At 41.9% G+C, this 26607-nt stretch overlaps 1 protein-coding gene across 1 annotated transcript in view; it reads right to left on the reverse strand.

Moving 5' to 3' along the window:
* The window catches only part of LOC146829166 (connector enhancer of kinase suppressor of ras 2-like), a 1989112-nt gene that overhangs the window by 1031404 nt on the left and 931101 nt on the right, over positions 1-26607 (reverse strand). The window contains exon 9 of the mRNA XM_085606439.1: positions 11924-12070. Coding sequence (XP_085462565.1) covers positions 11924-12070 — 147 coding nt within the window. The remainder of the gene's footprint in view (positions 1-11923; positions 12071-26607) is intronic.

A 26607-nucleotide genomic window follows, 5' to 3' on the forward strand; every position in this document is an offset into this window, starting at 1 on the left:
AAAGGGCTTATTTTGGCATGCCGAAATGGCAGTTCAATTAAAACTGCTACACAGGCTGCAGTGACAGGCCTGAGATATGATTAAAAAGGCACAATGAGTGCTACTGTCCACTAATAGCATTCATTTACAGGTCCTGTGTACATGTAATGCTATTTACTAGGGAGCTATAAGTAAAGAAAGTATGTCAATTGGGTGTAAAACAATTTTACCATGTTTACAAGGGAGAACATAAGCACTTTCCCACTAGTTAGCATGGAAAAAGTGCACAGAGCCCTAAAAGCCAACAAAAACGAGTTCAGTAAAGGAAAGCAAAGTAAGGCAAACATCTAGTGACCCTGCAGAGATGAGCAGGTCCAACACAATGTGCCTAACCTTTGTCTGCATATTTGACATACATGAACTTCAAACATTGTCCCGTTTTCTTTTAGGTACTCTTGATGCAGTTTTTTTTAGATATTTAAAACCTTAACAATTACAGTTGACACTAAGAAACTTATTTTGTTGCAAATGTGTGAATCCTCTGTCTTAACTACATTGTCCTTTTATGCAAACAACCATATGTACACCTCGTTTTCTGTATATCCATACTGCTTCACATTGGTGCTTTTCTTGTATAGACTCATCATGTTCCAAGCCTTTCGAACATTGAAACTTCATAAATATTAACTGAATGTGAACTTTGTAGAGCATTTTTAGACAGAGGCCTTGATTTCTTTACTTTATAATGCTTAAACATATGCTTTAAATGTTCCCTAGCCCTCATGTGGGATTTACCATTCTCATCTTGATGGCTCGTTGTATCATCTTTGTGTTACATTTCTGTATTGTGTTTAGCATTGCATTGTAGTTTTTGCTTTCCATTTGTATTTATTTCAGCTGTTTATATTGTAAATATATTTAAGATACATAAAATATTATTAAGTGTTGTGAACACACACCATTGGCTCAGCATCTTTACTTTTTTGTGCTTATGATAACTATGTTGCAGTGTACCTAAACTCATCCCATGCACCCTCTCAGGTAAGCCTTGGACTGTTCCACCATCTCTACCCAGAGTCAAGGATGCCTAAGGGACCCACACTGGCTATTTTACTAAGAACAATGCTTACAACATCCTCTGGGTTTAACCTCATTTAGAGATCTCACAGGCCCCTTTAATTAGCAGCTGTAAAACTCAGACATACAAGAAATATGTCTTCCTCCAATTGATCAGATTTTTTAATTTTGTAAACCATATCTAAATAGCTGAAAGGGAAGTTCTAAAAACTTACCACAAACATCAGATCAGGAGTAATAAATGGATATGTTCTTTAACACAACATCGTTTTTTATCAAATCGTCTTTGGTTACACTTTACAATCAAAGAGACAGGGACACACTTTGTGTGCTGCTCTATCATTTCTGAAAGCTAAAGACAAATTTCTATTAGTAATAGTTGCTGATATGGCCAGCTTGAATGCTGCCTCAGAAATCCAGTTTATCACAAAATTGGGGTCGCTTACAACGGATACAACATTACTGTCTTCATTAGAGCATTTTTGAATGTCTACCATAAGTTTGTTTGTTCAGTGCTGGTTCTCTCGATTTATGTTTTGGAAAATCTCACTTTCCCTTGCTTAATTTTGATACCCCTCGGTGTTATGATCCAATCTAGCAATAACATATGAGAATCATAATTATTATGAAGCCTTTAGTCCCCTCGACAGCTCCTCTAACACTGCTTGGGGAGTTTGAGGAGTGGATAAATGCCACATTTTTCATGCTCATTCTTAGAAATATATGTTAGTGATGTATTTTCTGCATTAGAACTATTGCTATATCACTAGCCTGATAAATCCTGTTTCTGTTGCGGTGTCATTCAAACCTGAATGAAAATGGAGCGGCTGGGAAAGTTCAGAGTTGTGAAATGCCATCTAGCTTTATTTACAGAAGTAGAAGTCTGGGTTGCAGCTCTGGCAGAAAGGTGTATGAATTTGAGGGAGCACTTCAACTCAATTCAGGAAGTAGGTTTGTTATATTTTATCGCACCTGTGACGATAATAGATAAAAGGATTTTACCTTCCTTCACCAGTGATGTTTTAGGTCAGGTTTCCCGCATATTTTGGATTTGTTTTTAAAAGCACTTCCTAATTAAAGGTGAATAGTTTAGAGTCACATTACATTTTTTCTAGAATGACATGTGTCTTGCAGCAGAGACTCACAGGAACACATGCATTGCAAAATGTTCTGTTTTATGGGCAGGTGGCTCAAATATATTTTTGACTCTTGATTCCCATATCTGTATTATTTTGAGGGAGTGTGCAGGGGGCGGACGCACATACACCGGGCTTCCTAGAGTGGCAGGTATGGCAGTTTGGAAATGAAAATAATGACACCTATAACGAGAGCACTTGCGGCTCGACCTAGTTAGCAGTTGGCAGCCATTTTAAAGATCAAAATATCGGGGGCGTGGCTTGGAAGCTGGAGGAAATGGCCACCATCCGTCGGAGCCCTGTGAAGGGATAACGTGCCGCAATCCTTCCAGGCTTCTATTTCTGCCTTTTGGATCCCTCGACTGCATCCTTATGCATCAGAATCCACCCTGCATCGCTGGTAGTGGCTGTGAAATCTGGGGGTGAGCGCAAATGGCTTTTTTCCGTGGTTTCTTTCCGCTCGCGGCTCAATGAAAAGCCGCAGCCGCCATTTTGTTTTTTCCGCTCTCCCCATTTTTCCCGCGTATATAATTAAGTAATTTCTCCTCACAGTCTGATGCCCATATGACCGGAGGTGAGCGTCTATGGCTATTTCTGTACCATTTTATCACCTGGACTCGCATTAGATTTCTGACAAATGCAAGGGGTGACACATGTGGAACTTTTACTGATGAATTTCAGTGCTTGCCATCTTGAAGCATCTCTCCTCATGGGCTTACGCTCAAATGGTTTAAAATGAATGTTTGTTGCTGTTTTCTCGCCGCATTTACCTAATTTTGACCAATAACATGCACCAGAGCTGGTTCCATTGAACTTGTTGTTACTTTTATCTCTCTAGTCTACGCATATTCAGCTTTTCTGTGGCCTTGGACTTTTTCTTTGTTCATCTTAAGTTTCCAGTGCATTTCTCCCTTATTTTTGATGGCAATGCCTCGTACTAATCGTAATAGTGCTCAGCATACTAACAATATGTCATTAGAAAACCATAATCCTTTCAGCATCCTACAAGATAATATGGAGGAGGCAATTACTGACTCTGCCAGTTCTAAACACTTGTCTTCTACCACGTCGCATTCCAGTTCTAAACCAGGTTCTAAAATACCTTCCGCATCCTTTTCTTCTTCTGGTAAACGAACAAAGGTTAATCCTCCTTCTCCTACCAATACTTCTTCCACAATTTCCATGGAACTCTTACTAGAGGAAATACGTTCCCTCAAGCCGTACATGGCAGAGACTAACTCCCGTCTCCAGAGCCTTGAGGATAACTGGTCACAAACTGAGCAAAAAGTTGATGAACTTGAAAGCATTGAAAGTGTTGAGTCTATTCAAGCTGTCACGGATCAAGTTCGTGGTATGCGTAGAGAGATTTTACATCTTACACAACAAGTTGAAAATTTGGACAATCGCAACAGGCGTAATAACATACGCATTTATGGTCTTGCGGAAGGTCTCGAAGGTTCTGATCCTTTGTCCTTTTTTCAGACCTTCTTACCAACTCTTCTTGGTTTTCCTGATAAACCTCCTCTAAACATTCAACGAGCTCATCAATTAGGGCAAAGTCCCCATTTTTCTCCTTGTTAGTCCTCAGCCTTGAAGCCTAGGGGAGTTATTTTGTACTGTTTAGAATACACAGATTTGCTCAAAGTCCTTCACGTTGCCAAACAAAAAGGGAAAATCTCTTGGAATGGCTCTAATATTTTCTTTGCTCAAGGCTACGCTAAGGCTACTGCAGATCGTCGGAAGAAATTCTTGGATATGAGACCTGCACTTCGTAACCTGAATGCTCGTTATGGCTTTTTTCATCCTTGTTTGTTCAAGGTGACTTACAGCAATAAAACAACAAACTATGAAGATCCTGCGCTTCTCCAACACTTCTTGAACACCTGCAGAGATGAATCCATGGACATTCCTCGACCACAAGACTTCTGGATTGATTTAATACCGTTTGTTGCTAACTGTTTTAGTCTCTCCTCTGATGTATTTTGTTTTGTTGTAATATCTCTTGTTAACATTTTTCTTTCCCTTTCTTATTAGATGCGGTTTTGTGATCCTTCACCTTATGTTACTTCGTTACTCCTGGAGGTCGTTTTTCCTCATGCTTTCTTCCATCCCGGAACCCCTCATCTGGTGTGCTGCCTTCCTTATGTGGCTTCATCCCCCCCGCTCTCATTGTCCACTTCTGATATTTCTTTTTTCTATTTCTCATTGTTTTTTGTGGTATGTCTTTTTGACATTTTTCTCTATCATCAAGTGTTGGACTTGTATTGTATTTTTGTTTTATATTTTGCTCTCCCTCATTTCTTTCCTTTCCTGTCCCTCCTTCTCACCCTTCTTTCTCCTCACTTTTGTATACCTTACAATAACTTTTCTGTACATTTCTCCACCCTCTCTTCATTCTTGAATTTCTTTCTCAATCTTTTCTTACCTAATTCTGTTCTTTCTCTCAGCAATAATTCTAATTCTTATATTGTTTGCATAATAATTGTTCATGTTCTATTTGATTGGTTATTTTTAGAGTTGTAACATGGAATGTTAAAGGAGTATATAACCAGATTAAAAGACAACGGGTATTATCCCATCTAGCTAGATTAAATGCTGATATTGCATTAATTCAAGAAACATATTTATCCGATACTGAAGCATCTAAATTGAAACAAAGTTGGATAGGCAATGTCTTTACTTCCCCAGCTCTAGGTAAGAAAAATGGAGTCTCTATCTTGTGTCATAAGAAATATCAGGTTTCAGTTGTCCACCAAGAATTTCATTTAGAAGGTCGTTGGGTAGTTGTCAAAATACTTATAAATCAAATACCTCTGGTACTTTTTAACGTGTATGCACCAATCAATGTCGATAATAATTTTTGGATCCATATATCTGATAAACTTCTTTTGTTTTATGATGAGTATATTATTTTTGGTGGTGACTGCAATCAAGTTTTTGATCCCATATTAGACAGAAACACTTCTTTTAAATTCTCTAACACAAAGATGCATTCACAATTTACTTCTTCCATTCGCCGCAAATCCTTAGTTGATATATGGAGGATTTGCAACCCAGATATTCGAGAATATAGTCTTTACTCCCCTCCTCACCACTCACAATCCCGTATAGACTATCTTTTCTTTAGTAAATCCTTATCTCAACAAGTTTCCCATTATGAAATTGGCTCTAATTTAATATAAGACCACGCTCCAGTTTTTGTTGATTTTGAATTGATACCCTTTTCCCCTCATGCAGGTAGATGGGGTTTTAACAATGTGTTACTGCCTGATCCTAATTTTACAAGCCAATCCACCTCCTTTGCTTCTGAATTCTTTTCCTTTAACTATACCCCGAATTCTTCCCCTGTAATGATTTGGGATTCTCTTAAAGCTGCCGCCAGAGGCTTTATTATAAATTTTGTTTCACAAAAGAAAAAAGCTTTTGAAGATAACATTTCCCAGTTGCTTGCCAACATCAAACAACTTGAATACACTTATTACCACTCGAACTCTGAATCCACATTAAATAACCTTATTGAAGCAAAATTCACTTTTAATAAATTATCTACTGAAGCCGCATCCTCTTATGTTTTAAAAAGCAGTGCTCGTTATTATGGAGGCAAAAATAAGATGGGGAAATTCTTAGCGAATTACTTGAAAATAAGACGTGAACGGACGAAAATAGAATCTATACGAAATGACGCAGGTATATCTTTCGACATTTTGAGTGAATTTGTTTATTTTTTATAAAAATTGATATACTCCTAAACAACAACCAAATTCAACTGATCTATCTGCTTATTTTCAATCTATTGAACCCCCTTCACCTTATGATACGGACTTCTCTTCTTTAGAAACTGATATCACTCTATCCGAAATTACACACACAATTTCGATACTGAAAAGAGGAAAAGCTCCGGGTCCGGATGGATTCACCATTGAATTTTACGCTCATTTTGTGAATCTCCTTCTCCCTCATCTTTTATCACTTTACAATGCCTTCATCACTACTGGTTCATCGTCTGGAACCTTTCAAGAGGCCATGATATGTTTAATACCTAAAGAAAGTAAAGATCAATCTCTTTGCAAAAATTATCGGCCAATTTCTTTAGTTAATCTGGATTATCAATCAATCAAACAATCAAACATTTGTAGAGTGCACTACATACCCGTGAGGGTCTCAAGGCACTGGGAGGGGGGTCGGGCGCTACTGATCGAACAGCCAGGTCTTGAGTAGCCTCCTGAAGGTCAGCAGGTCTTGGGCCTGTCGTAGACTCAGTGGGAGGGTGTCCCAGGTCTTGGCGGCGAGGTGGGAGAAGGATCTCTCGCCGGTGGGTGTTCTTCGGATGTGCGGGACGGTGGCGAGTGCGAGGTCGGCGGAGCTGGCGGTTGGGGATGTAGAAGGAAAGTCGTCTGTTGAGGTAGGCTGGGCCGGTCTTTTGGAGTGCCTTGTGTGCGTTGATGAGGAGCTTGAAGGATATCCTCTTGTTGACGGGGAGCCAGTGCAGGTTTCTCAGGTGGGGGGTGATGTGGCCGTGGCGTGGTACGTCGAGGATCAGTCGTGCCGAGGCGTTTTGGATGCATTGCAGTCGTTTGATGAGCTTGGTCGGGGCTCCCGCATAGAGGGCATTTCTGTAGTCGAGTCTGCTGCTGACGAGGGCCTGGGTGACTGTTCTTCTTCTATTTATCGGTATCCACCTGTAGATCTTGCGGAGCATGCAGAGGGTTTTTAAGCAGGAGGAGGAGACGGCGTTGACTTGCTTGGTCACGGAGAGCGTTGAGTCGAGGATGATTCCCAGTTTGCGTGCGTGGTCGCTGGGTGTCGGGGCTGCCCCCAGTGCCGTGGGCCACCAGGAGTCATCCCAGGCTGAAAGGTTGGAGCCGAGGATGAGGACCTCCGTTTTGTCCGTGTTCAGCTTCAGTCCGCTGATCTTCATCCAGTCGGCAACGGCCTTCATTCCTTCGTGGAGGTTGGATTTGGCAGAGATGGGGTCCTTGGTGAGGGAGAGGATCAGTCGAGTGTCGTTGGCGTAGGACATTATTTTGAGGCCGTGCTGTCGGGTGACGTTTGTGAGCGGGGCCATGTAAATGTTGAACAGTGTCGGGCTGAGGGAAGATCCCTGCGGTATGCCGCAGATGATCTCGGAGGCTTCGGATCGGAATGGGGGAGGCGGATGCTCTGGGTTCTGCCGGAGAGGAAGGAGGTGGTCCATTCCAGAGCTTTGTCTCGGATCCCTACGGCGTGGAGGCGTGCGCATAGTGTGCAGTGGCAGACGGTGTCGAAGGCGGCGGAGAGGTTCAGGAGGATGATGGCTGCGGTCTCACCGTTGTCCAGCAGGGTCCTGATGTCATCGGTGGCGGCGATGAGGGCGGTCTCGGTGCTGTGGTTGCTGCGGAACCCTGACTGGGAAGGGTCCAGGATTCTGTTTTCTTCGAGGAATCGGGTTAGCTGTCTGTTGACAATCTTCTTGATGACCTTGGCCGGGAACGGGAGCAGAGAGATTATAAGATCTTTGCAAAAATCCTGGCTCTCCGCATTGATCCTATTTTACCTAATCTCATTGGCCCGGAACAAACGGGATTTGTAAAAGGTCGTCTATCATCTGACAAATCCAGAGTTTTTTTAACATCCTTAGTAAAGCGTCCTCTCTTGATTACCCCATTGCTGCTATTGCATTAGATGCAGAAAAGGCGTTTGATAGGATTGGTTGGGATTTCATGTTTCAGGCACTAAAATGTATAGGGTTCCCTCCTAAACTAATATCTCTTATTTCTATACTATATTCAGGTCCCAGAGCTTCTATTTTTGTTAATGGCAGAACTTCAGACTATTTTCCACTCTTTAGAGGCGTGCGTCAAGGATGCCCCCTCTCTTCTCTTTTATTTATAATAGCATTAGAACCCTTTTTAACTCAAATTAGGTTAGATGCTAAGATCACCGGTTTCAAACTTGATACCTCTCATGTCAAAATGTCCGTTTATGCGGATGATATTCTTTTATATTGTTCTAATCCGTCTACCTCCATTCCCTCTTTTGTATCTCAAGTTAGAATTTTTTCTCAATTATCTGGTTATCGTCTCAATTCAGACAAATGTGAGGTTCTTCCTCTAAATATACTTTGTCTAAAGCAAGACTTCATACAAACAGACTTTTCTTGGCAAATTTCTAAGATAAAATATCAAGGCTTGTGGTTCTCTTCAAACATCCCAGAAACATTAAAGATACATTTTGATCATATTACTAAGACTTTATCTGACTCTATTGACCGCTGGCACCCACTCTTTCTCTCTTGGTGGGGACGTTTACACTTCATGAAGATGATGCTCTCCCCTTTGATTCTTTATCTTCTCTCTATGATTCCGGTACATATTCCTGCAGTCTACTTTAAGAAAATTGACTCTGTTTTAGCTAAATTCCTCTGGAAAAACAAATCTCCTCGAATTGCTCTATCGGCTCTAAAGGCTGATAAGTCATCTGGAGGCCTTAAGTTTCCTGATTTGAAATCATATCATTATGCCTTTTCTTTAAAACAATCTTCTTGTTGGCTTTCTGATGATCAATGTATTCATCCTCATATTTGGTTGAATATAGAATTTTTTTTTATTCCCTTTTGAATTTAAAGAATCCCTTGCCCTTACTAGTAATAGTTCTCTTTTTCGTTCTCTTGTCATCTCTCATACACGTAAAATCCTTGCGCCTCTTCTTCCTTATTCCTATCCTTCGTCTTCCTCGTTAGATCAACAGCCCATTTGGCATAATAACTTAATACGTATTAAAAATTGCACTATTTATTGTAAAACGTGGCGACTCAGGGGATTGCTTTGGATCTCTCAGCTAGTAATCAATAATGTTCCTATATCCTTTTTGGATCTCCAATCAAATTTCTCTTTGCCATCTTCTTGTAAAGCTAAATATGTTTTACTTTGTTCCTCTCTCTCCCAGTATCTTCATTCTATACCATCTACTTCCATTCCCTCCTCCAGATGCTCAACTCTTTTCCCATTATTATCAGCTCCCTCATCGGCTTCTTCTTTTTATAAATGCTTATTTCACTCCTCCAATAGGAATAAAAGGAAGGCTGAATTGGCTTGGGAAAAATACTTAGCTGAATGTTGGCCTATCCCTTTTTGGGATAAGCTGTGGCTCAAGATTCATAAGACATCCAGAGCTGCCAACACTTCTCAAACTCTTTATTTCATCTACCAATGCATTTTATTCACTCCTGCAAAACTAGCTTCTTTTTCTCCAAACTCTTCCTCTGCTTGCTGGTCCTGTCCTTGTGCACTTGCTAATTTAAAGCATATGCTTTTGAATGTCCTCCCATTTCTGGCAATTAGTTTGGTCTCAAATTAACAAAATCTTTAAAACTCAAATCTCATTTTCACCTACTAACATTTTCTTAGGATCTTTATCATCCTCCTGGCCCCTTACATCACCCAGCCCTAAACTAGTTGATTTATTATTAGCAATAGCCCTCCACTTAATAACTTCCAATTGGAAACAGGCTGACAAAGTCACATTCAGAGCATGGTGGAATGCTGTTTGCTTTCATCACAGACTGGTCACTAGCTATGCTGCTCCCATATCTCTATCCATTAAAAGAGGTCTTTTATGGCTCCCTATATCCACTTATTTAACATGCATTGCCTCAGCTAATGCTATACCGGTTAACTCTACTGATGAAGTCTAGAAACCTCCTTGATGCACTTGTTGTCTTTATATTTCACTTACATATGCTCTCATGGTTACTCCTTTTGTTGTATTGATTATTACAGATACTATGTATATTTTAAATGTCCTTTTTTATGCTTATAGAGATTGAGTTCAGGTGTTATTTCTAATTTTGTTGTCATTATATTATATTGTTTTCCCTTCCCTTGTTTTTTTTCCCTTCCTTCCTAACTCCTTCCCTCGTATCTCCTTTCCCTCACTTATAAATTATTATTTGCTAAAGATAATAATCTTAATATGTTGTATCTCATTATGTATGACGTTTTCTTGTGTGTATTCAGTTTTTCTCAATAAACTTAAACTTGAAAAAAAACCATCAAAATATCAGGTCAAAAACAAATTGCGCAAGCGCAGTAGAAAGATGGATTTCCTTCCAAATGCGCTTTGCACCCTTTATGTATGCAGCTCACAATTCCTGTGCAGGGTCCTTTTGTCACGCAGCCACTCCAGGTTTTCCAAAAGCCCAGAAACCAAACAGTATTCAAGCAGCAACAGGACCTGCCCACTCCTCACTTCGTTCTTGTGTGCTAGGGAGGAGCCGGAGCTCTGATTGGGAGAATAGGCACGGGTAGACACAGGGTGCATTATGTCAAAAGCAGTAAAGTTTACAGTGAGAGGAGAAATGTGCTGAGGGCCACACGTAGGCCAGAAGGCAGTCAAACCTGTCACCAGTGAGACATAGGTATTTGAAAAGTCAGGCGACCACTCAGAAACCAGTCAGTGACGGTGCCCTCACCACCGCGCTTGGATCCTGTGAGACAGCAGTGGACAAGAGTAGGAAGCCGCAGTCAAAAAAGACAAGTCAAATCAAGAGAAGCACAGTGCTGGGAGAAATATAAGCAATGTGTAAGCAGTCAAGAACACAACAAATGCAATTGCTAATAATAGTATATGTTTTGTACACCTTTAGTTTCCATGCACATATGAAAAATCACAGTACCAAAGCACTCACCGTTACTGGAACGCCGTGACTACTAACAGATGCCTTGCACAAAAGACAGATACTGGGACTTATCATGGCTCTCCATGCTTTTACTAGCCAAGAGTGATCTACATAAAAGGAACAGGATCTACTTTCTCAGGATAACTCTCTTTCTGGTTAATAGACCATATGAGATCCACTCCACATTACTAAGGAGTAATACTTTGGATAACAGGACGCCTTTGTAACATTCAGAATATATAATCGAGCGTAACCTACGACTTTGCTAACGATAACGACATATCTTGACACATATTCATCATTTCACAGGAGTATGACCACTTGACCACTATTTTAGCCTTGAAAAAGTCACTGTGTGACAAAACATGCGTTGGCTGATTTTCCTGGCTCGAATGCAAGCTTCGTTCAACAAATATTTGACTCTTGTCTCATAATTATGAAAACATAGAATGATATGAAAGGTGAAACTGCTCTATGTGATTTCTTGTCGTGAGTGCTTTGGTACTGGGATTTTTCATATTTGCACAGAGGTATTTACCGATGTGTATAATGCACCCATGGTAGTAAGGTGCATCTGTACCATATAGCACCACCTTGAAACATTTTGAAGTCCTATCTATAAATTGTGGCACATGATAAAAGAGGTGCGATCGACAAAACCATTACTACCCTTTCTAGTTATTTGTACCTTTAGTTTCCAAACGTCTTCCGCACTAAGTGCACAGAAAATTATTTTTTTAGAGACAGGCAAATCCTGTGGACAGGCAGATTCAACATGGCTGAAAAAGCAAAATGTTTACGGTACAGAATTCGTTTGGCCAACCTCTTACAGTAATTTAGTTTTTGTATGTTGACAACACCTTTCCTTTTGTTACTTCTCTTTTGTTAATATTTTCATTTTACCAGACAAAGAATAAGTTGTCATGTATCTTTGATTAGACCGTGAACCCATACTCCACACGCGTTGAGCACATTGTGCAAAATACAGTTTCACACCACTGAATGCAGATTCACAAAGATACTAAAAAGGTGTCATGAATTAGCCTGTGTCCATCGAGAGGGAAGAGATACACACCTGGAGGGCTAGCGGCTTCCACCTCACATTTTTGAGCAGAGCTGGGGCAGAAGCCAGGGTATTTTGCGGACGTTTCTTCAAGGTCAATATAACGCCATTGGGGTCTTCTCGCAATGCATTTACGAGGTTCTTTAACTGCCAGCCAACCTGAGGAAAAATCCAATAGTGAAACTTTGAAACATTGCAGCGTGGAAGGCCTGATGTATAGAGAGTTATCCCTATAGCTGGCAATGGCTGGTTAAGCAGAGATTGCATTACAGCTCATTCTGTGCATCACCTATAAATTCTGCCCGGGTTCCTTTTCTCAGAAATAATGAGATCTGATGGTGTTCTTGGTAATGACTATGGTATGCCTGTTTAACACCTAAAGATAGAAAGAAAGTGGGGGGTTTGTAGACAGTGATGGGAAAGAATAATGCCTTGTGCCCTCTAGACAAAGTGAATTATTACTTCTAATAATCCCCAAGACATCACTGGGTTATCAGTGCGCTGCACCATAGGATTAAGATTTATAGCTATGGAGTAATAATTACAAAATGGCTCCACAGCGCTATTATTAAAGCATGGAGTTTTTCCATGAAGTTCACAGGTTGACAGTAATGGAACACGTGCAAGGCCTTAATTAAAGATGAACTATCATCTCTTCAAGACAGTGCCATTATCTCCACAGAGGAGATGTGAGATTCTGGAAATTCTAATAAACTTTGGTCATTAAACTTCATGGCTGACTAGGAACACATTAAATGTTTATCTTCTCTGCTTTCCCACTGAGTTAAAAGAAATAGTACAATTCAATAATTCATATTATTAGAGATTACTTCCAATTTTTGCTTTTTTATGTCCTATTTGCATTGCTGAAATAACATATTTTTTCACTTACAAACAGTGTAAAAATTGATTAGATTTTCTTTTCGTTTATTTTGGTAAGCATTTCTTGTGGCAGGTTGGACTCAGGACGAATTTGAGGACCGTTTAGGAGAAGGCATAGAACTAATACTGTTAAAGAGATACAATTATAAGTATTAAGACGCCAAAACATCACCCATTTGCACACCAAAATCTCTTGATCTTCACACACATCAGACTCTCTTCGTTAGAGTCTCCAAAGGAAGAAACAAGTTACTTACCTGTGGCTATTGATCCACAAGCTGTGTAGTGTTCTGAGATGGCCACTATTTAAATGTTACCATTTTGAAAATTGGTTCTTTAAGCTATACATAACATTTTGTATCCTCTTTTATAGAGTTCACAGTGGCAGATGGAATTGTTATATAAACAGTGAGTGCACTTTTTCAATACACGGCCAAAACTTTTCCTTGATGGGTGGTGGGTTGCTGATGAATTCTAGCAGAGATTCTGCCGTGAATTGTTCTTTCAAACCTGGCATTATCACTACCATCTAAAGACAAAGCAAAGGGGCATATTTACTAGAAAATGTTAGAGTGCGGGTCTTCGCCAAATTTGGTAGCGCCATATTCCATTTCCAAAGCTCAGGGACAAGCTGAATTTACTATAATGCGGCACACCCCTGTGTTTTTCCTACCACTGCTGCTAAATTTAGCTGCCTAGTGCCAATGCAGGCACCCTTGAACCATAGTGCTTGGTTCAAGGGTGCCTGTGTTCCAGGAAGTATTGTTTATGTGCAGGAAGGGACACCAAATAGCCATTATGGATTGTTTATGTGCAGGAAGGGACACCTTCATATGTGCAGAAAGGAGAAATGCTTTTATTTCTCCTCGTATTTGCTTTTTCTAGTTGTGTTGCAAGCAAAAAGCAATTAATGAAAGTTTAGGTGCCAAAAGCTGCCCCTTCCTGCACATAAACAATCCATAATGGCTATTTGTTGCTTCTATGTGTGCTGCATCTTGCAGCACACGTTGAAGTAGCAAATCGCCATTATTTCATGATGGTGTATATGCAGGAAGGGGCTCCTTCCAGCCAGTGGTGGTTCCTCCACAATGGCCAAGGAGCGTCACCCTACTGTGGCGTTTTATTTTTCATTTGCCAGCGTGTGCCTGGAGGAACGGGGCATGGGAGGGAGGAGCAAGAGTGCTTGTGCACTCCTTAAGTGCTCATTTGTGTTTGGCTGGCTGTCTCAGGCCTACCAAAACACACATGCGCACTTGGCGGGAGAAACCCCCACAGATTCGCTGGTCTGAGCAGGGTGTCTTTTCAGCCTGCTCAGACCAATCCCTGCCCTGCCCTGCTCTGCAGCACAGGGTTTGGCTGGGAGTCTGCCCCAGGAGCTGCTAGGACCCAGGAAGAGGCCAGCAGGAGCGACGCTGGAGGCGGCTGCCGGCGTCAGGTAAGTTTTAAAAATTATTATCAACCCGTCATCCACCCCCACTGCGCTCACTTCCCCACCCGTGCACCCTTTGTTAGTGGCAGCCGTCACTAATTCCTGCACCTAAATAATCATTAATGGCTTTTTGCTTACAGAACACCGAGAAAAAGCAAAAATTAGGAGAAATATAAGCATTTTGCTTCCTGCGCCATTCTAACACCTGCTCAATCATGGCGTTAGTTTTTGGTGCTGCTACAGATTTACACCTCTTTGTAAATCTAGGGCAGCACCAAAAATAAATGGGTATTGCGGTGGATCGCCCACAGCAACACCCACTGCACGCCCTTATCACGGCTCTTTGTAAATATGGAGAAGGGCATATCGTCACCAGAACGTCGCTAAAAGTGAATTACTGGTGGTGATATCCTCTTGTGAATATGTCCCAAAGTGTTTTGTGACTAGGCACAGGACTCCACACAGTACCTTTCAAATTTGAACAAAAGGAGTTTTTCCACGGCTTTAATTTTATAGGCCATGGTCACATGGAGTTGAGTGTCGTTTACGTGACAGCAATCCAAAACAATGCACTGAATAACATATATGCGTGGACAGAGATCCATTAGTGACACCTACAAACAGCTGTTAAATGTTTAAATCAGTCCTAAGGAAATATGTCTGTAAAGTACCATGGACGTCGTTTCATTAAATGTGAAAGTGACACCAAGTACTCTATGAACTCCAAAAGCATCACACGCTTGACCTCTTGTCCACTCTTAGCACCTCAACAGACTTCAATTTACCTTGTGCACGTCGTATGTTGTACTCCACTACCCCCAACCTGCCCCTCCGCCACCCCTTCACACCGCCCCGCAGCACTCTCTCGGCGAGCCGTCACTGGGAACTGTGTGCCTCAGATGGAAGCTGCTCTCCTCTGAGAAGTCTCTCTCTTTCTCTGTCTTGCCCTCTCTTTTCCACATACAGATACATGTGTGCATGTGCACACGTGCGCACACATACAGACAGTGGCGTAGCAATGGAGTGTGGGGGGTGGTTCACCCCGGGCGGCATGAATTTTTTGGGGCAGCTGCCTCTCCCCAGCTCTTAACTGCCGTCTAGGGGGGGCAATTGCCAGCACCCCCCTGCTCTTCAGTGTGGCCATTGCAGGGCGGCAACATTCTTATGACTCCACCAGCACCCTCTCACCCTTCCCCGCTCTTCAATATGTCCGCTGCTGGGCCGGAAACAAAGGGACCGCCCCGGGTGGTCTAAGGTCTAGCTACGCCACTGCACACAGATGCTTGCGCATACCCCAAGCAGAGCTCTATGTGCATTACAGGGAAGGAATGTCTGTTCCATGGAGTCAACCACACGCCCATGCACACATGCATGCACACACATGCACATACATGCAAACACATTTGCCGAATCAGAACACAGACTAGTGGCCCCTGCTGTGAGGATTACACATCAAAAGGCAGAATCAACTACTATGTGTGTGCTTTTCACCAGACAAATAGTTACAGCACACCAAAACGTACTGTAGGAATTCCTCTCATTACAAACAGCACTGGTTTGGATGGCTGTAACCATGCAGCCTCAAATCACCCAAACATGCCGTCTAGAATTGAGAATCATTCGTCACTACCGGCAGATCTTCTTTGCTGCACACAATGTACTATAAATGAGGGATCGAATTCCACCCGTTCAAAAAGAACTCACATTATAGTACAATGTTTTTTTAAAATACATATCATTTATATTTTAATGTACATATCATTTATATTTTAATACAACCACATGTATTTTCTTTCCCCATCAATTGTTTTAATTTTCCAAACTATTCATGTATGTCCAATTATTAATGGGTAATGAAAGTGTTAATTACCTCAAATACTATGGCGAAAATTGAACACTAGTAATTTCACATACATGAACTTCACGGTGTAGGTCTACTTTCCTTGAGGTGAATGCAACCAGGTTATCACATATGGATGGCAAGAACCAATTCACAATCACACACCCGGATCCTTTGTCGTATAGAATGTTGGAGCTACCACATCTTACTCGCCTCTAGTCCATCAAAAAAATGCTGAACGCAATTGGGAGGAATGTTCATAGGAAAAGTCTGAATCATCTGTCATGGAAATTGCAAATTAAGATGTTCTGTCAAAGTGCCCTAGAGGATGCCTGACTGTGTGAGTTATCAAACCTTCTTTGGTGAAAATGCCTCGACCTCATTTCAAATGGCTCCAAGCGCTATCCGGTAATGCATGATGTGCTAATGACACCAATTGCATATGTTCAAAAACTCAGGACACCTAATAGACCACACTGCATTCCCTTTTGGTTTTGTCTCAACATGGAGAGGAATGTACATGTTATCCAATGGCAGTGCTTTTTCAGTATTGTGGATTAGGGGAGATTGAAGAAAGGATTCTGCAGTAGCATTTTACTCACAATTATAACTCCACATAAACATATTGAATGATTTGGGCTTGTCCATTAGATTCCAACCCACTTTATCAGAAGCCAAATAAAAACAGGGTATAATTCAAGAAATATATTCATGCAGTTGCTATACCTCTTTTTTGTTTAGGTTTCTCTGAGACTGACGTTCTGAGTGCAAGGGGCATTCCCCTACGAGTGACCCCTAGCTCACTGCACCATAGGACTCATGATGTAGCTCACATCTGACCAACACGGCTGAAAACAGTCTGGGGCTACCAGTGCTCCTATTCACAGGGGGCGTGTCCTGGCAGATCGGCCTGGCATGTCGCTATTGGAGCAGGATCAAGGGTGATTAGCCTGTGCCTGATCCCAGTCTGGAGTGACAGTCGCAAAAAACAGGATGGACTGGAATGCGGCACAGAGTCACTACCAGCAGCTGAGATTACTCAACGTATTCAACTCATCAGTTTTTTAACTCGTACTCCACTCATTTGCCTCTGACTTCCTTCTTTTATATAAATCTTTTGACCAAATGTATATATTTCATTTTAACTCCTTGTCTGCTCAGATTAGCAATGGCACGTCACAACAGGCTAATACTCTGCAACTGAGCAACAGCAACAAGAGCCAACTTCTTATTTCCACGCAGGAGGAGGTGACCTGTGTCACTTTGATGATGACGAATGTACGTTCTGCGATAGTGACAACAATATATGCCTTTTTCATCTAAATTATAGTATCTCTACTCTGTATTTGACTAGAGGCAGCATTACAAATAACCCATACTTAAAACTTTGTGTCTATTCTTTTTCTAAAAAAAAATATTTATCATTTTTTAATGCATACAACCCATACAAAAAACAGCCCACTATGTGGGCAAAAGAGTATATTTGGCAGAGAAGAACAGTAGTGTTGGAAGGACCATTCAAAGATAAAAGAATCAGTACAATTATTACAGCATGCTAGATAGCACCCATGTCGATGAAGATAACAGGTTAGCTAGATTATTTAGGCATTACAAGAGATACTGTGAATCCAGCAGTAAAATGATGACCAGATGACAGCACATGACTGACCTCTCTTGACCTTACAACTCAATCTGATGTTCGTGGTGCAAATAGTCTCAAAATAGTTTCCAAATGTTCTTCAAGGACTCCTCCCGGTACATCACACACATATCCTCGGGGAGAGAGGAGCGGGTCGGGCACCAGAACAGTCCCTATCATTTAGGAGAGTTGGGGGAAGACTATATTCCAAAAATCACCCACATGAGTGCAAGTCCATGTCAGGTGCTCAAAATTGGCCCCTTCTAATTGGCACTTAGGACAGTTCGAGGACATAGTGGGATAAATGTTGGCCAGGGCGCTGGCCATGGTATATGCATGTCTTAATAATTTAAAGTGTATGAGCTTGTGTTTGTGATTTGGGGAAATTAGCTTAGTTTGTTGGCAATAATAATACTAGATTTTATTTGGGAGAGGACGCTGCAGCTTATGCTCCCACATCTCCTATTTCGTCCTTCAGGGGATGGCAGCAAGGTCACACTAGTGTGATAGAGTTTGGAAGAAAGTCACACCCGTCAGGGTCAGTCATCACTACGGTCAACGGTGTGAACTCATCAGGGGCCAGTGGGTATAAAGGGACCGCAATGTGTAGTGCACAGTGGATGCAACGCAAAACAAAGAGGTTCATGGAGGTTGCATCGACGAACCGTATATCGTCCGTCTGCGAGAGAATGGTGCTGTCTGAGAAGAGGTCCCAAAATGTGTGCAGTGCATATCCTGACTGGGTATGTATATCTATGGCTTATTGCATAGCGGATACTGATTGATTATCTGCAAGGAAGGAGAGAATAGGAGTTTCCCACCAAGCTGCCTGAGAACTAGTTGTGGAAAGTGCTTGAATATCAGTGGGGTCAAGCGGATCTCCCCATGGTAGGATGGAAAGTAATGGCATTGCTCCACCTGATCTCACTTAAGTTTGTCTATACAGAAGACACACATGCCTGTAGTACAAATGGTCGGTGAACTGACATTGCGCTTCCAGGTGATAGAGATGAAGATGCGGCACACCAAGCCCCCACGCTCATAACGGATCACAAAGGTTTCTCAGCCCACTCGAGGCCTGTGGCCTGCCCAGATCAGTCGCAGGAGGAGGCGTCTCAGCGTAGCAAAAAAGCATTGGTAAGAGATAAACAAAAATACAAAAAACAGTGGAGAACTACCATCTTAATAATGGCAATACTACCAGCCATGGAGAGTTGGAGCCGAATTCACCCCACAATCTGAGCCGTCAACTTTGGGCCATACTTCAATCCGATGACCTGTTCCTTGTCTCGATGAATATGAATGCCTAAGTATTACACTGAGTCAGGGTACCACTTCAGGGGGAACTCACATGCCACCGAAGAGGTGGTGTCAGTAAGCGAGAATAATTCAGATTTGTTCCAATTTATTTTCAGATCAGAAAACCGACAGAGGCCTTTTGCTGAGGTAATCCAAGAATTATTACATCAGTTATAACAGTTGAGACGGTATTGCCCATAGTCGTTTCATTTGCCTCGGTTAGTGTTTGTATTTGGTAGAAGAGAAGGAGGCAGCGTGACCACCTCCCACTTCCATTATTCGTATTTTAAATGTGCATTTATAGTGCAGTTTGCAGGGGAAAACCTGCCAAGTTTTTTTATTGCAGCATTGTAAGTAAAAAAAAAAAGTGCAAAAAATGTCACAAACAGCTTTTTTGTGGGGCATTACACCACCAGGTGATACTGTTTCAAGTTTTGGAAATGAACAAACAATGCAGCTGCACCAAGTCGTCCCGTTTACTTATTCGTGTCGCAGAATTTGAAGTTGCCACAATACTGTGACCTCCACTTGGTGTCTCTGAAGAAACCCACTGCAGAAATAATGGGCAGAAATAATGTAACGTTTTACTATTGCCTCTGCTGTCTGTTGCTGAGTCGTTAAATTCACGTTTTGCATTACCGGGCCTATCATTGCAGCACATTTTCTAAAGGAGATCTATCTATGCTATTCTCCAGCAAGTGTTCATTTCTACTGCATTTTAAACATTGCTTTAATTTGATGCAGGTGTGAATAAAAGGGTTACTTTTAACATATGGGACTGCCTTCGGTGTGCAAAATGGCAACAATAAATAACCACTGCCGGTATTATGCACCTAATATTTGCCCATTTCTGAAAATAGTAAGTTGATTTGATCTTCTGATTCGTCTGGAAGTTGTCAACTTCAGATTTACATAGCGGGTTTTTATACAGAGTTTAGGAAAGGAAGGAGAACATTGGCAGGAGAAAGTGTGGCTCAATGATTAGAGCGGCAAACCCTGATGCAGAGGTCTAGCCCGGGACCAGGGTTCAATTCCCCACCTCGGTGGGTCTTGGGCTCAAAAATTCCACAGACCTGATAATTCTCACCTCGGTGCCTATTCCAATCATGGAGTCCCACTCTGCAACTCTGGGCAATAGCTTGCTTAATCTCCACAACGGTCCCCACAACGCTAAGGATGCCTGGCCTCCACCTTGGGGGTGCCCAGGAGTGGACCTCACAGGGAAAGCCAGGATGGGATCCACAGCGGTATTCATACAAGCGCCTTGAGACCCTTGCGGGTGAGTAGTGCGCTATACAAGTATCAAATTTACATTTTACATTTACAAAACACAAAGATAAGGTCGCCAGAACAGTTGCATGGATGAGGACGGGGTTTCTTTTCACAGTCTGATCTGCTCAGATTCTAGCTGTAGAGCACAGAGGAAGTGATTCCAAAGTAACAGAGTCAGAACGGAGACAGCTCTCCATCGCCTCCTTGCATGCCGGTGGGGCGCGACTATTAATACTACAGATATATAATGATGATCGGAGTTCAGTGCTCCCCAAAGGGTGAAAGAGCTGCAGTTTCCAAACAGTAAAGGACACGTTTCATACACAGCAATGAGTACCACACAAAGGCTTTAATGCATATCCTTGCAACACAGGTAGCCTGAGTAAAGAGCTAAAAAAGGGAGAGGCATGATCATATTTTTCTGCACCAGAGACCAAGGAGCTGATTACTAACTTGTTGAACCAGGTTTGCTCACTCGAATATGCCTAACAAAAAATGAGTGTGTGTCCTCATGTAACATAACTGGTGCTATGTAAAGCGCTCTGATACCTGATTGGATTCGGGTCAAGTTCACGCTATATAAAAAACTCTGCAAAAGAATGGGGACTGGGGGCGCTTATAGGTCCAGCATACAAGCCCCTAGAACATATCAATTCAAAAGAGTATGCAGTTCCTTGAGGGAGAAATAGAAGTAGAGGATTAGTCGATATAACTATTTGTCCAGAGGTAGGAGTGTGAGTCTCCCACTTTTGGAACTAGGGCCATCACTCACCCGGTGGGGTGTCATGCTTTATCATAGGGCTTGCTCCTCATCAGGTCGGTGCTGCAATGCCTGACAGGCACCATATGAGGGGCTCTTTGTCAGAGATCTTCTGTTCCCAAGCCGTAAGGTGAGGTGTGAGTGTAGGGCAGTGAACTGTAGGTGAGGGTAAAGGGTGTGTGGGTAGTGTAAGAAAAATTAAAAAGTAGACTAAGTAGTACTCAAAATTAGTTTTAATGGGTGAGTCTACTTGACCTGGCTAGAGCGAGGGTAGGTTGCTTGGCCACCGAGCCGCTTTAAAACTGATGCTTAACTTTAGCGTTCCTGCTACCAGCATTTGATGCAGCTGGTCAGCCATCCCAAAGGGGCCGTTACTTCACTGTTAGGTTGTTATAGTGCTTGGTTCACCCCTTATACTAATTAGGACGCCAACCACTGTGCAGATAGTCACTTGATTTATGGTCCTGATGAATTGCTAATTAATCACTGGTGTGACAAACTAAGCAAGAAACATGTTGACCAGCATTTTTTAGCAACCACTGAACATTATAAAACTGGTAAATTATCTCACCCCCTTAACCATAGACTATGTAAAAATGTTGTCAATTGGAGACCTGAACTGTTGGTCAAATGAGGAAGAGAGGAGCCAGGGCTCCAAGGAACTAACCGACTCACTGAAAAATCTGAATCTAGAAGGACACATAAACGAGCTACACACATTAAAGGTCATGCACTTGATCAGTTATGGACCACTAACCTCTTGGTCCAGAGCCTAACTGCTAAGCCATGCATCTGGTCAGACCACCACTTAATACATTTTACATTAAGTGGTCTATCATTAGCAAAACCCTCAGCCAGTCCTAAATTACTAACCAGGAACTAGAATCGTATTAGGCTGTCAGATTTCCATAACACCCTGGAATCTACTCTACTGCCAAGAATAGACAATGTTGATAAGTTTGAGACAGCAATTACAAACTGGCAATTAAGAGCGAGTGAGATTCATGCCCGCTACAAAGTAAAGCCAGCTGCCTGAGGCGGCATGTGGCCTCTAAGTGGTTCTCCGCAGCGCTGAAACTGGCAAAGTTAAAAACCCTCCAGGCTGAACACAAATGGCGAGGAACCTACACACCTGAAACAAGGGAAATATATGTAAAAGCTCTAAAAGACTATAAAGCAGCCATTGTAGAGGCAAAAAAAGCCTTTTTCACAAATAGTGTTCTAAGCTCAGAAAACAAAAACAAAAACATCTTCAATATAGTCAAAGAACTATCCAACCCGGACCGTATAACACCTGCCATCACTCCCTCACAGGCTTTATGCGATGACTTGAATAACTTTTTCGTGACCAAAATTAAGATAATACAAGACTCCATTACCCCTAGTTCACAGGACTGGAAATCACACCAGCAATACACCAATCCAGAAATACTCTCTACCTTTCAGAACATAACATTACATCGTCTTACAGAACTAAGTAACAAGGTAAAATCTGGCTCACCTAAAGACCCTTGTCCCCCTGTTATACAAAAGGACATTCTCACCCGCATCCTAGATACCACCCTTTCTCTGCTCAACTTGTCACTGGAGCAAGGCATGTTTCCATGAGCCTTCAAAGACGCAGTTTTAATCCCGCTACAAAAGAAAGCTGACGTGAAGCCCAGACAATTGAGCAACTACAGACCCATCTAGCTCCTCCCGTATCCCGCAAAAATACTTGAGGGCACATATGGCTAAACTTCTGTGCTTTTATTAAAGAGACTACATTTTTAGACTCCTTCACTCGATGGAATCAGTCATCCTAAGCGTGGTGGACGACCTGAAGGAGGGGGCAGACAGGGGGTGCACGCAGGCACTGGTCCTGCTCGGCCTGTCAGCGGCATTCAACACCATGGACCATACAATATTAACAGATAGAATGGCAGCAGCAGGTCTGAGAGGAATGGCTTAGACTGGATGAAATCCTTTCTGAGGGATTGCACCCAGTCGGTCAGGATGGCACCTTATAACTCGGTCATTGTCGCTACCACCTGTGGGGTACCATAGGGCTCTTCCCTGTCCCCCCATCTGTTCAACCTCTATATTTGTCCCTTGATCCATTCCCTCCAACAGAGGAATGTTAAGATCTACAACTATGCAGATGATATGCGACTGATTTTCCCAATTGACGAGATGGAGGACTGTAAGGCATCTTCTCAAAATACCATGTTTTTCATCAAAGACTGGATGAGTCACAACCACCTCAAATTGAACTCTGATAAAATAGAGATAGCCATTTCTAAAAACAGACTACACCATTGGATGCCAGCACACTGGCTGGATACTTTAGGAACTCCACCGATCCCTAAGAACTCTGTAAAGAGCCTTGGCATTCAAATTGATGCTAACCTTTCTATGCAATCACAGATTAACATGGTCACGTCATCTTGCTTTTATCAACTAAGGAACTTCAAATAGATAAGGAGATTCTTTACTAGGGAAGCAAGCATGGTGGTTATGATGGTGATGATTATGTCCAGGTTGGATTATGCCAATGCTATCTACACAGGCCTCCCAGCCAATCAAATTCACAGGCTTCAGCTGATACAGAATCAGGCTGCCAGAGTTATTTACCAACAACCGAGACACTGCCATACTAAGCCATTGATCAAAAAGCTTCATTGGCTTCCCGTGGCCCAGCGGTCCATGTTCAAGACAGGCTGCTTGATTTTCAAAGCAATTCACAATAGGGGCCTGAAATATATTTCTATGAAGCTCCATCCATACCTCCCTAAACAGAACCTTAGATTAGCAAAAATGAACTTGCTGACGATTCCAAGATTTAAGCGTAAGAGAAAAGGTGGCTCATGGTTTGCTATGCTAGGCCCCCAATTCTGGAACTCACTACCGATTGAGATGAGGTAAACATTGGATTACATGGGCTTCAGAAAAAAACTGAAAACTTGGCAGTTCACTCAGGCCTATTGCTAAACCTTACTATTGGGGTGGCTTTTAACTCTGCGCCAAGAGACCTTTGGTGTACGTGCGCTCAATAAATTCCCTATAACATAATTTAACATCACTGTGGTAAGAATTGATCTGTGTAGATATATTCAAGCAGTCTTTAAAATGTCTACACAAGATTCCCTATGGGCAAACTTATGGCCAAAGTTACATATTTGTAATGATCATTTTGAAATGCTGCTTACTTATATGCAGTGGCTTTTTCTGAAATGCAACAGAGAGCTAAAAAGCCTGCAGATCACGGAAGTATTCCATATATAAGTATCCGCATCTGCCAACACAACCAGCCCCCCCCCCGCCCACTCATCTTGCAGACAAGCTCACCATGTCTAGTGGCTGTTGGCACAGCCAGGACACCATCAGACTAAGAAGAATAAACAAATAAAAAACAAGAGAAGACGCTTTCTCCATCTCTTCACCCAGGATCTGGAACAACATCCCCATATCCATTAGGACCGCCTCAATGCTGCTCCAATTTAGGAAAGAGTTGAGGACTCACTTTTATAGAGAACACTAGAACACAAGGCTCTAACCGTCCGACAACAACTCAACTTCCTCTCCTATTACTACAGACTTCAAGCTTGCCTTTGACCATGTGCAGCACTCCACTGCCTTTTCGCTAGGTTCCAGCTGTAGAAATAATACATACATATATTCCTGCTAATAAATATTCATAACCGAACCGAGGAATCACGTCAAATTAAGTATGCATAGCCTTTGGCTTTCCAACCCTGCCCCGTATCACCCTAAGGATCATTAGTAGTGAATGCAATACCTTGGGGAGGTGATGCAGAAGGAATGCACAAAAATGTTACCTTGGTGCATGCGAATATAAACTGAATATAGACATTTAAGTATGGACAAGTCAGCCATGAAACCACTGAGATAGATTTTGAAAGGTAAGGTACAATATGTGTTTTTTTAGAGCTAACTCACATAAAAGATTGTACAAGATTGTACCAGTGCTGAATTCAATTGGAAGTTTCATAGGTTAGTTTTAAAGAACTGACCCTCATTAATAGGGTTAATTTGTGAAGTGCCAAGAAGCACTTTCGTAGGCAAGTGTCTCGTGAAGCTTCCAGGTCACGTTACATTCATTCTTCCTCCAGTGATGAACGCCTATAATATCCTATTGAAATGATCAATTACTGTTTCACGCCTCTTTTCTCAGAAGCCTCTCATGAAAACGATCCAGCATCCGGCTTAAGAACGTGTCACATATGCGTGACACAGATTCAGATCTATTGAGGAAATGCTTGCTGTTTCACCCAATGATGATACAACCCTCAGCCTCTCCCCCGCAGCCCATTAGTTCAACAGTACATTCTTTATAGATTAAATCTGCAATGTGTGATTAACCTGCACGTGCATTGCTGAAAATATTGATTGAGTAGAAGCTCACCGAGCTGAAACCCGCAAATTATTCTGGTGCACTAATGAAAATGATGGTAATTATACAGATGATATTGATTTACGGCACTTTATGACATCTGAGCTAGAAATGGAGTAGGCACATTAATGGGTACGAAGCTTACGAGGCGGTCCTAATTAATCAAAACATGACTCTTCATTTTCATTTTTGGCCACTTCTGCATAACGCCTAGAGAGAGCGGGTATGTAGGACCACAACATGGCCATAAGCGATTTTAGCCATCGTTAAGAGAGGTTCGAGATTTTCAGATTCATGATGTCTAAGAAAAAAAGCAATAAAGGGGCAGGAGGATGTAATTCTAAAAATAATAAGAATTCATTTCTATAGAATATTCTGAAAAATTACAGCATTAATGCACCAAGTGGGAATAAAAAATAAAAAAACTAGCCGATGGCTGTTACGGTTAATATGCACTAGAAAATTATCTGGAAAATTACAATTTATCTCCTATGGAAATGTTCAGTGGGAGGAGGATATGGAAGAAAGCTAGTTTGGTTTGATGTCTAGCCGTTTAGCTGCAAGGGTTGCTTGGAGAACAAAGCTACCCTCGTCTTTGTTATTTTTGAGCAGGAAAATGTGATTATTTGAAGGCAGTATGGAAGCTTCGGATAGGGCGTTGCTGCTTGATGCTTTGGCTGAAAGTGTATAAGTTCTTTCAAGGTGAATAGGGAGCCCAGTGAGGGTGTGATGTCCTTTTCACGCTTCTGAGTCTGCTATTGGTCAGCCCAAACAGAGACATATTGTAATTGCTTCTGGTGCTGGATATTACACACTTGTAATATACAGTGAATATGTACTTAGGGTTTCTCGTAAGCATGGGAAAGTTGTAAGGAGTGGTTCACACTTACTCATTGTTTTGAAATTTCTGTGCCTTGATTTGACTGGCTCTACAGGTCTTAGAACCTAGAGCCTGGGATCTTGAATCAGTACTTTACTGGCCAATGTAATCCAGATTACTCCCAAAATGGCAATGCCCAGAACTGCAGATGGTCATATGAAAATGATGGCTGGCAACAAAGGACGCCCTCTAACTCCCTGACCTCAAGGCTGCAGGCAGATGGATTCAAGATGATTTACTAAATCAAAACTAGCACTGGTGCAGTTTAACCATACCCAATGTATGGAAAAATGGTGTCTTAA

This window comes from Triturus cristatus, chromosome 5_2 (assembly GCF_964204655.1).
Source record: "Triturus cristatus chromosome 5_2, aTriCri1.1, whole genome shotgun sequence".
In the NCBI taxonomy this organism is placed as follows: domain Eukaryota; kingdom Metazoa; phylum Chordata; class Amphibia; order Caudata; family Salamandridae; genus Triturus; species Triturus cristatus.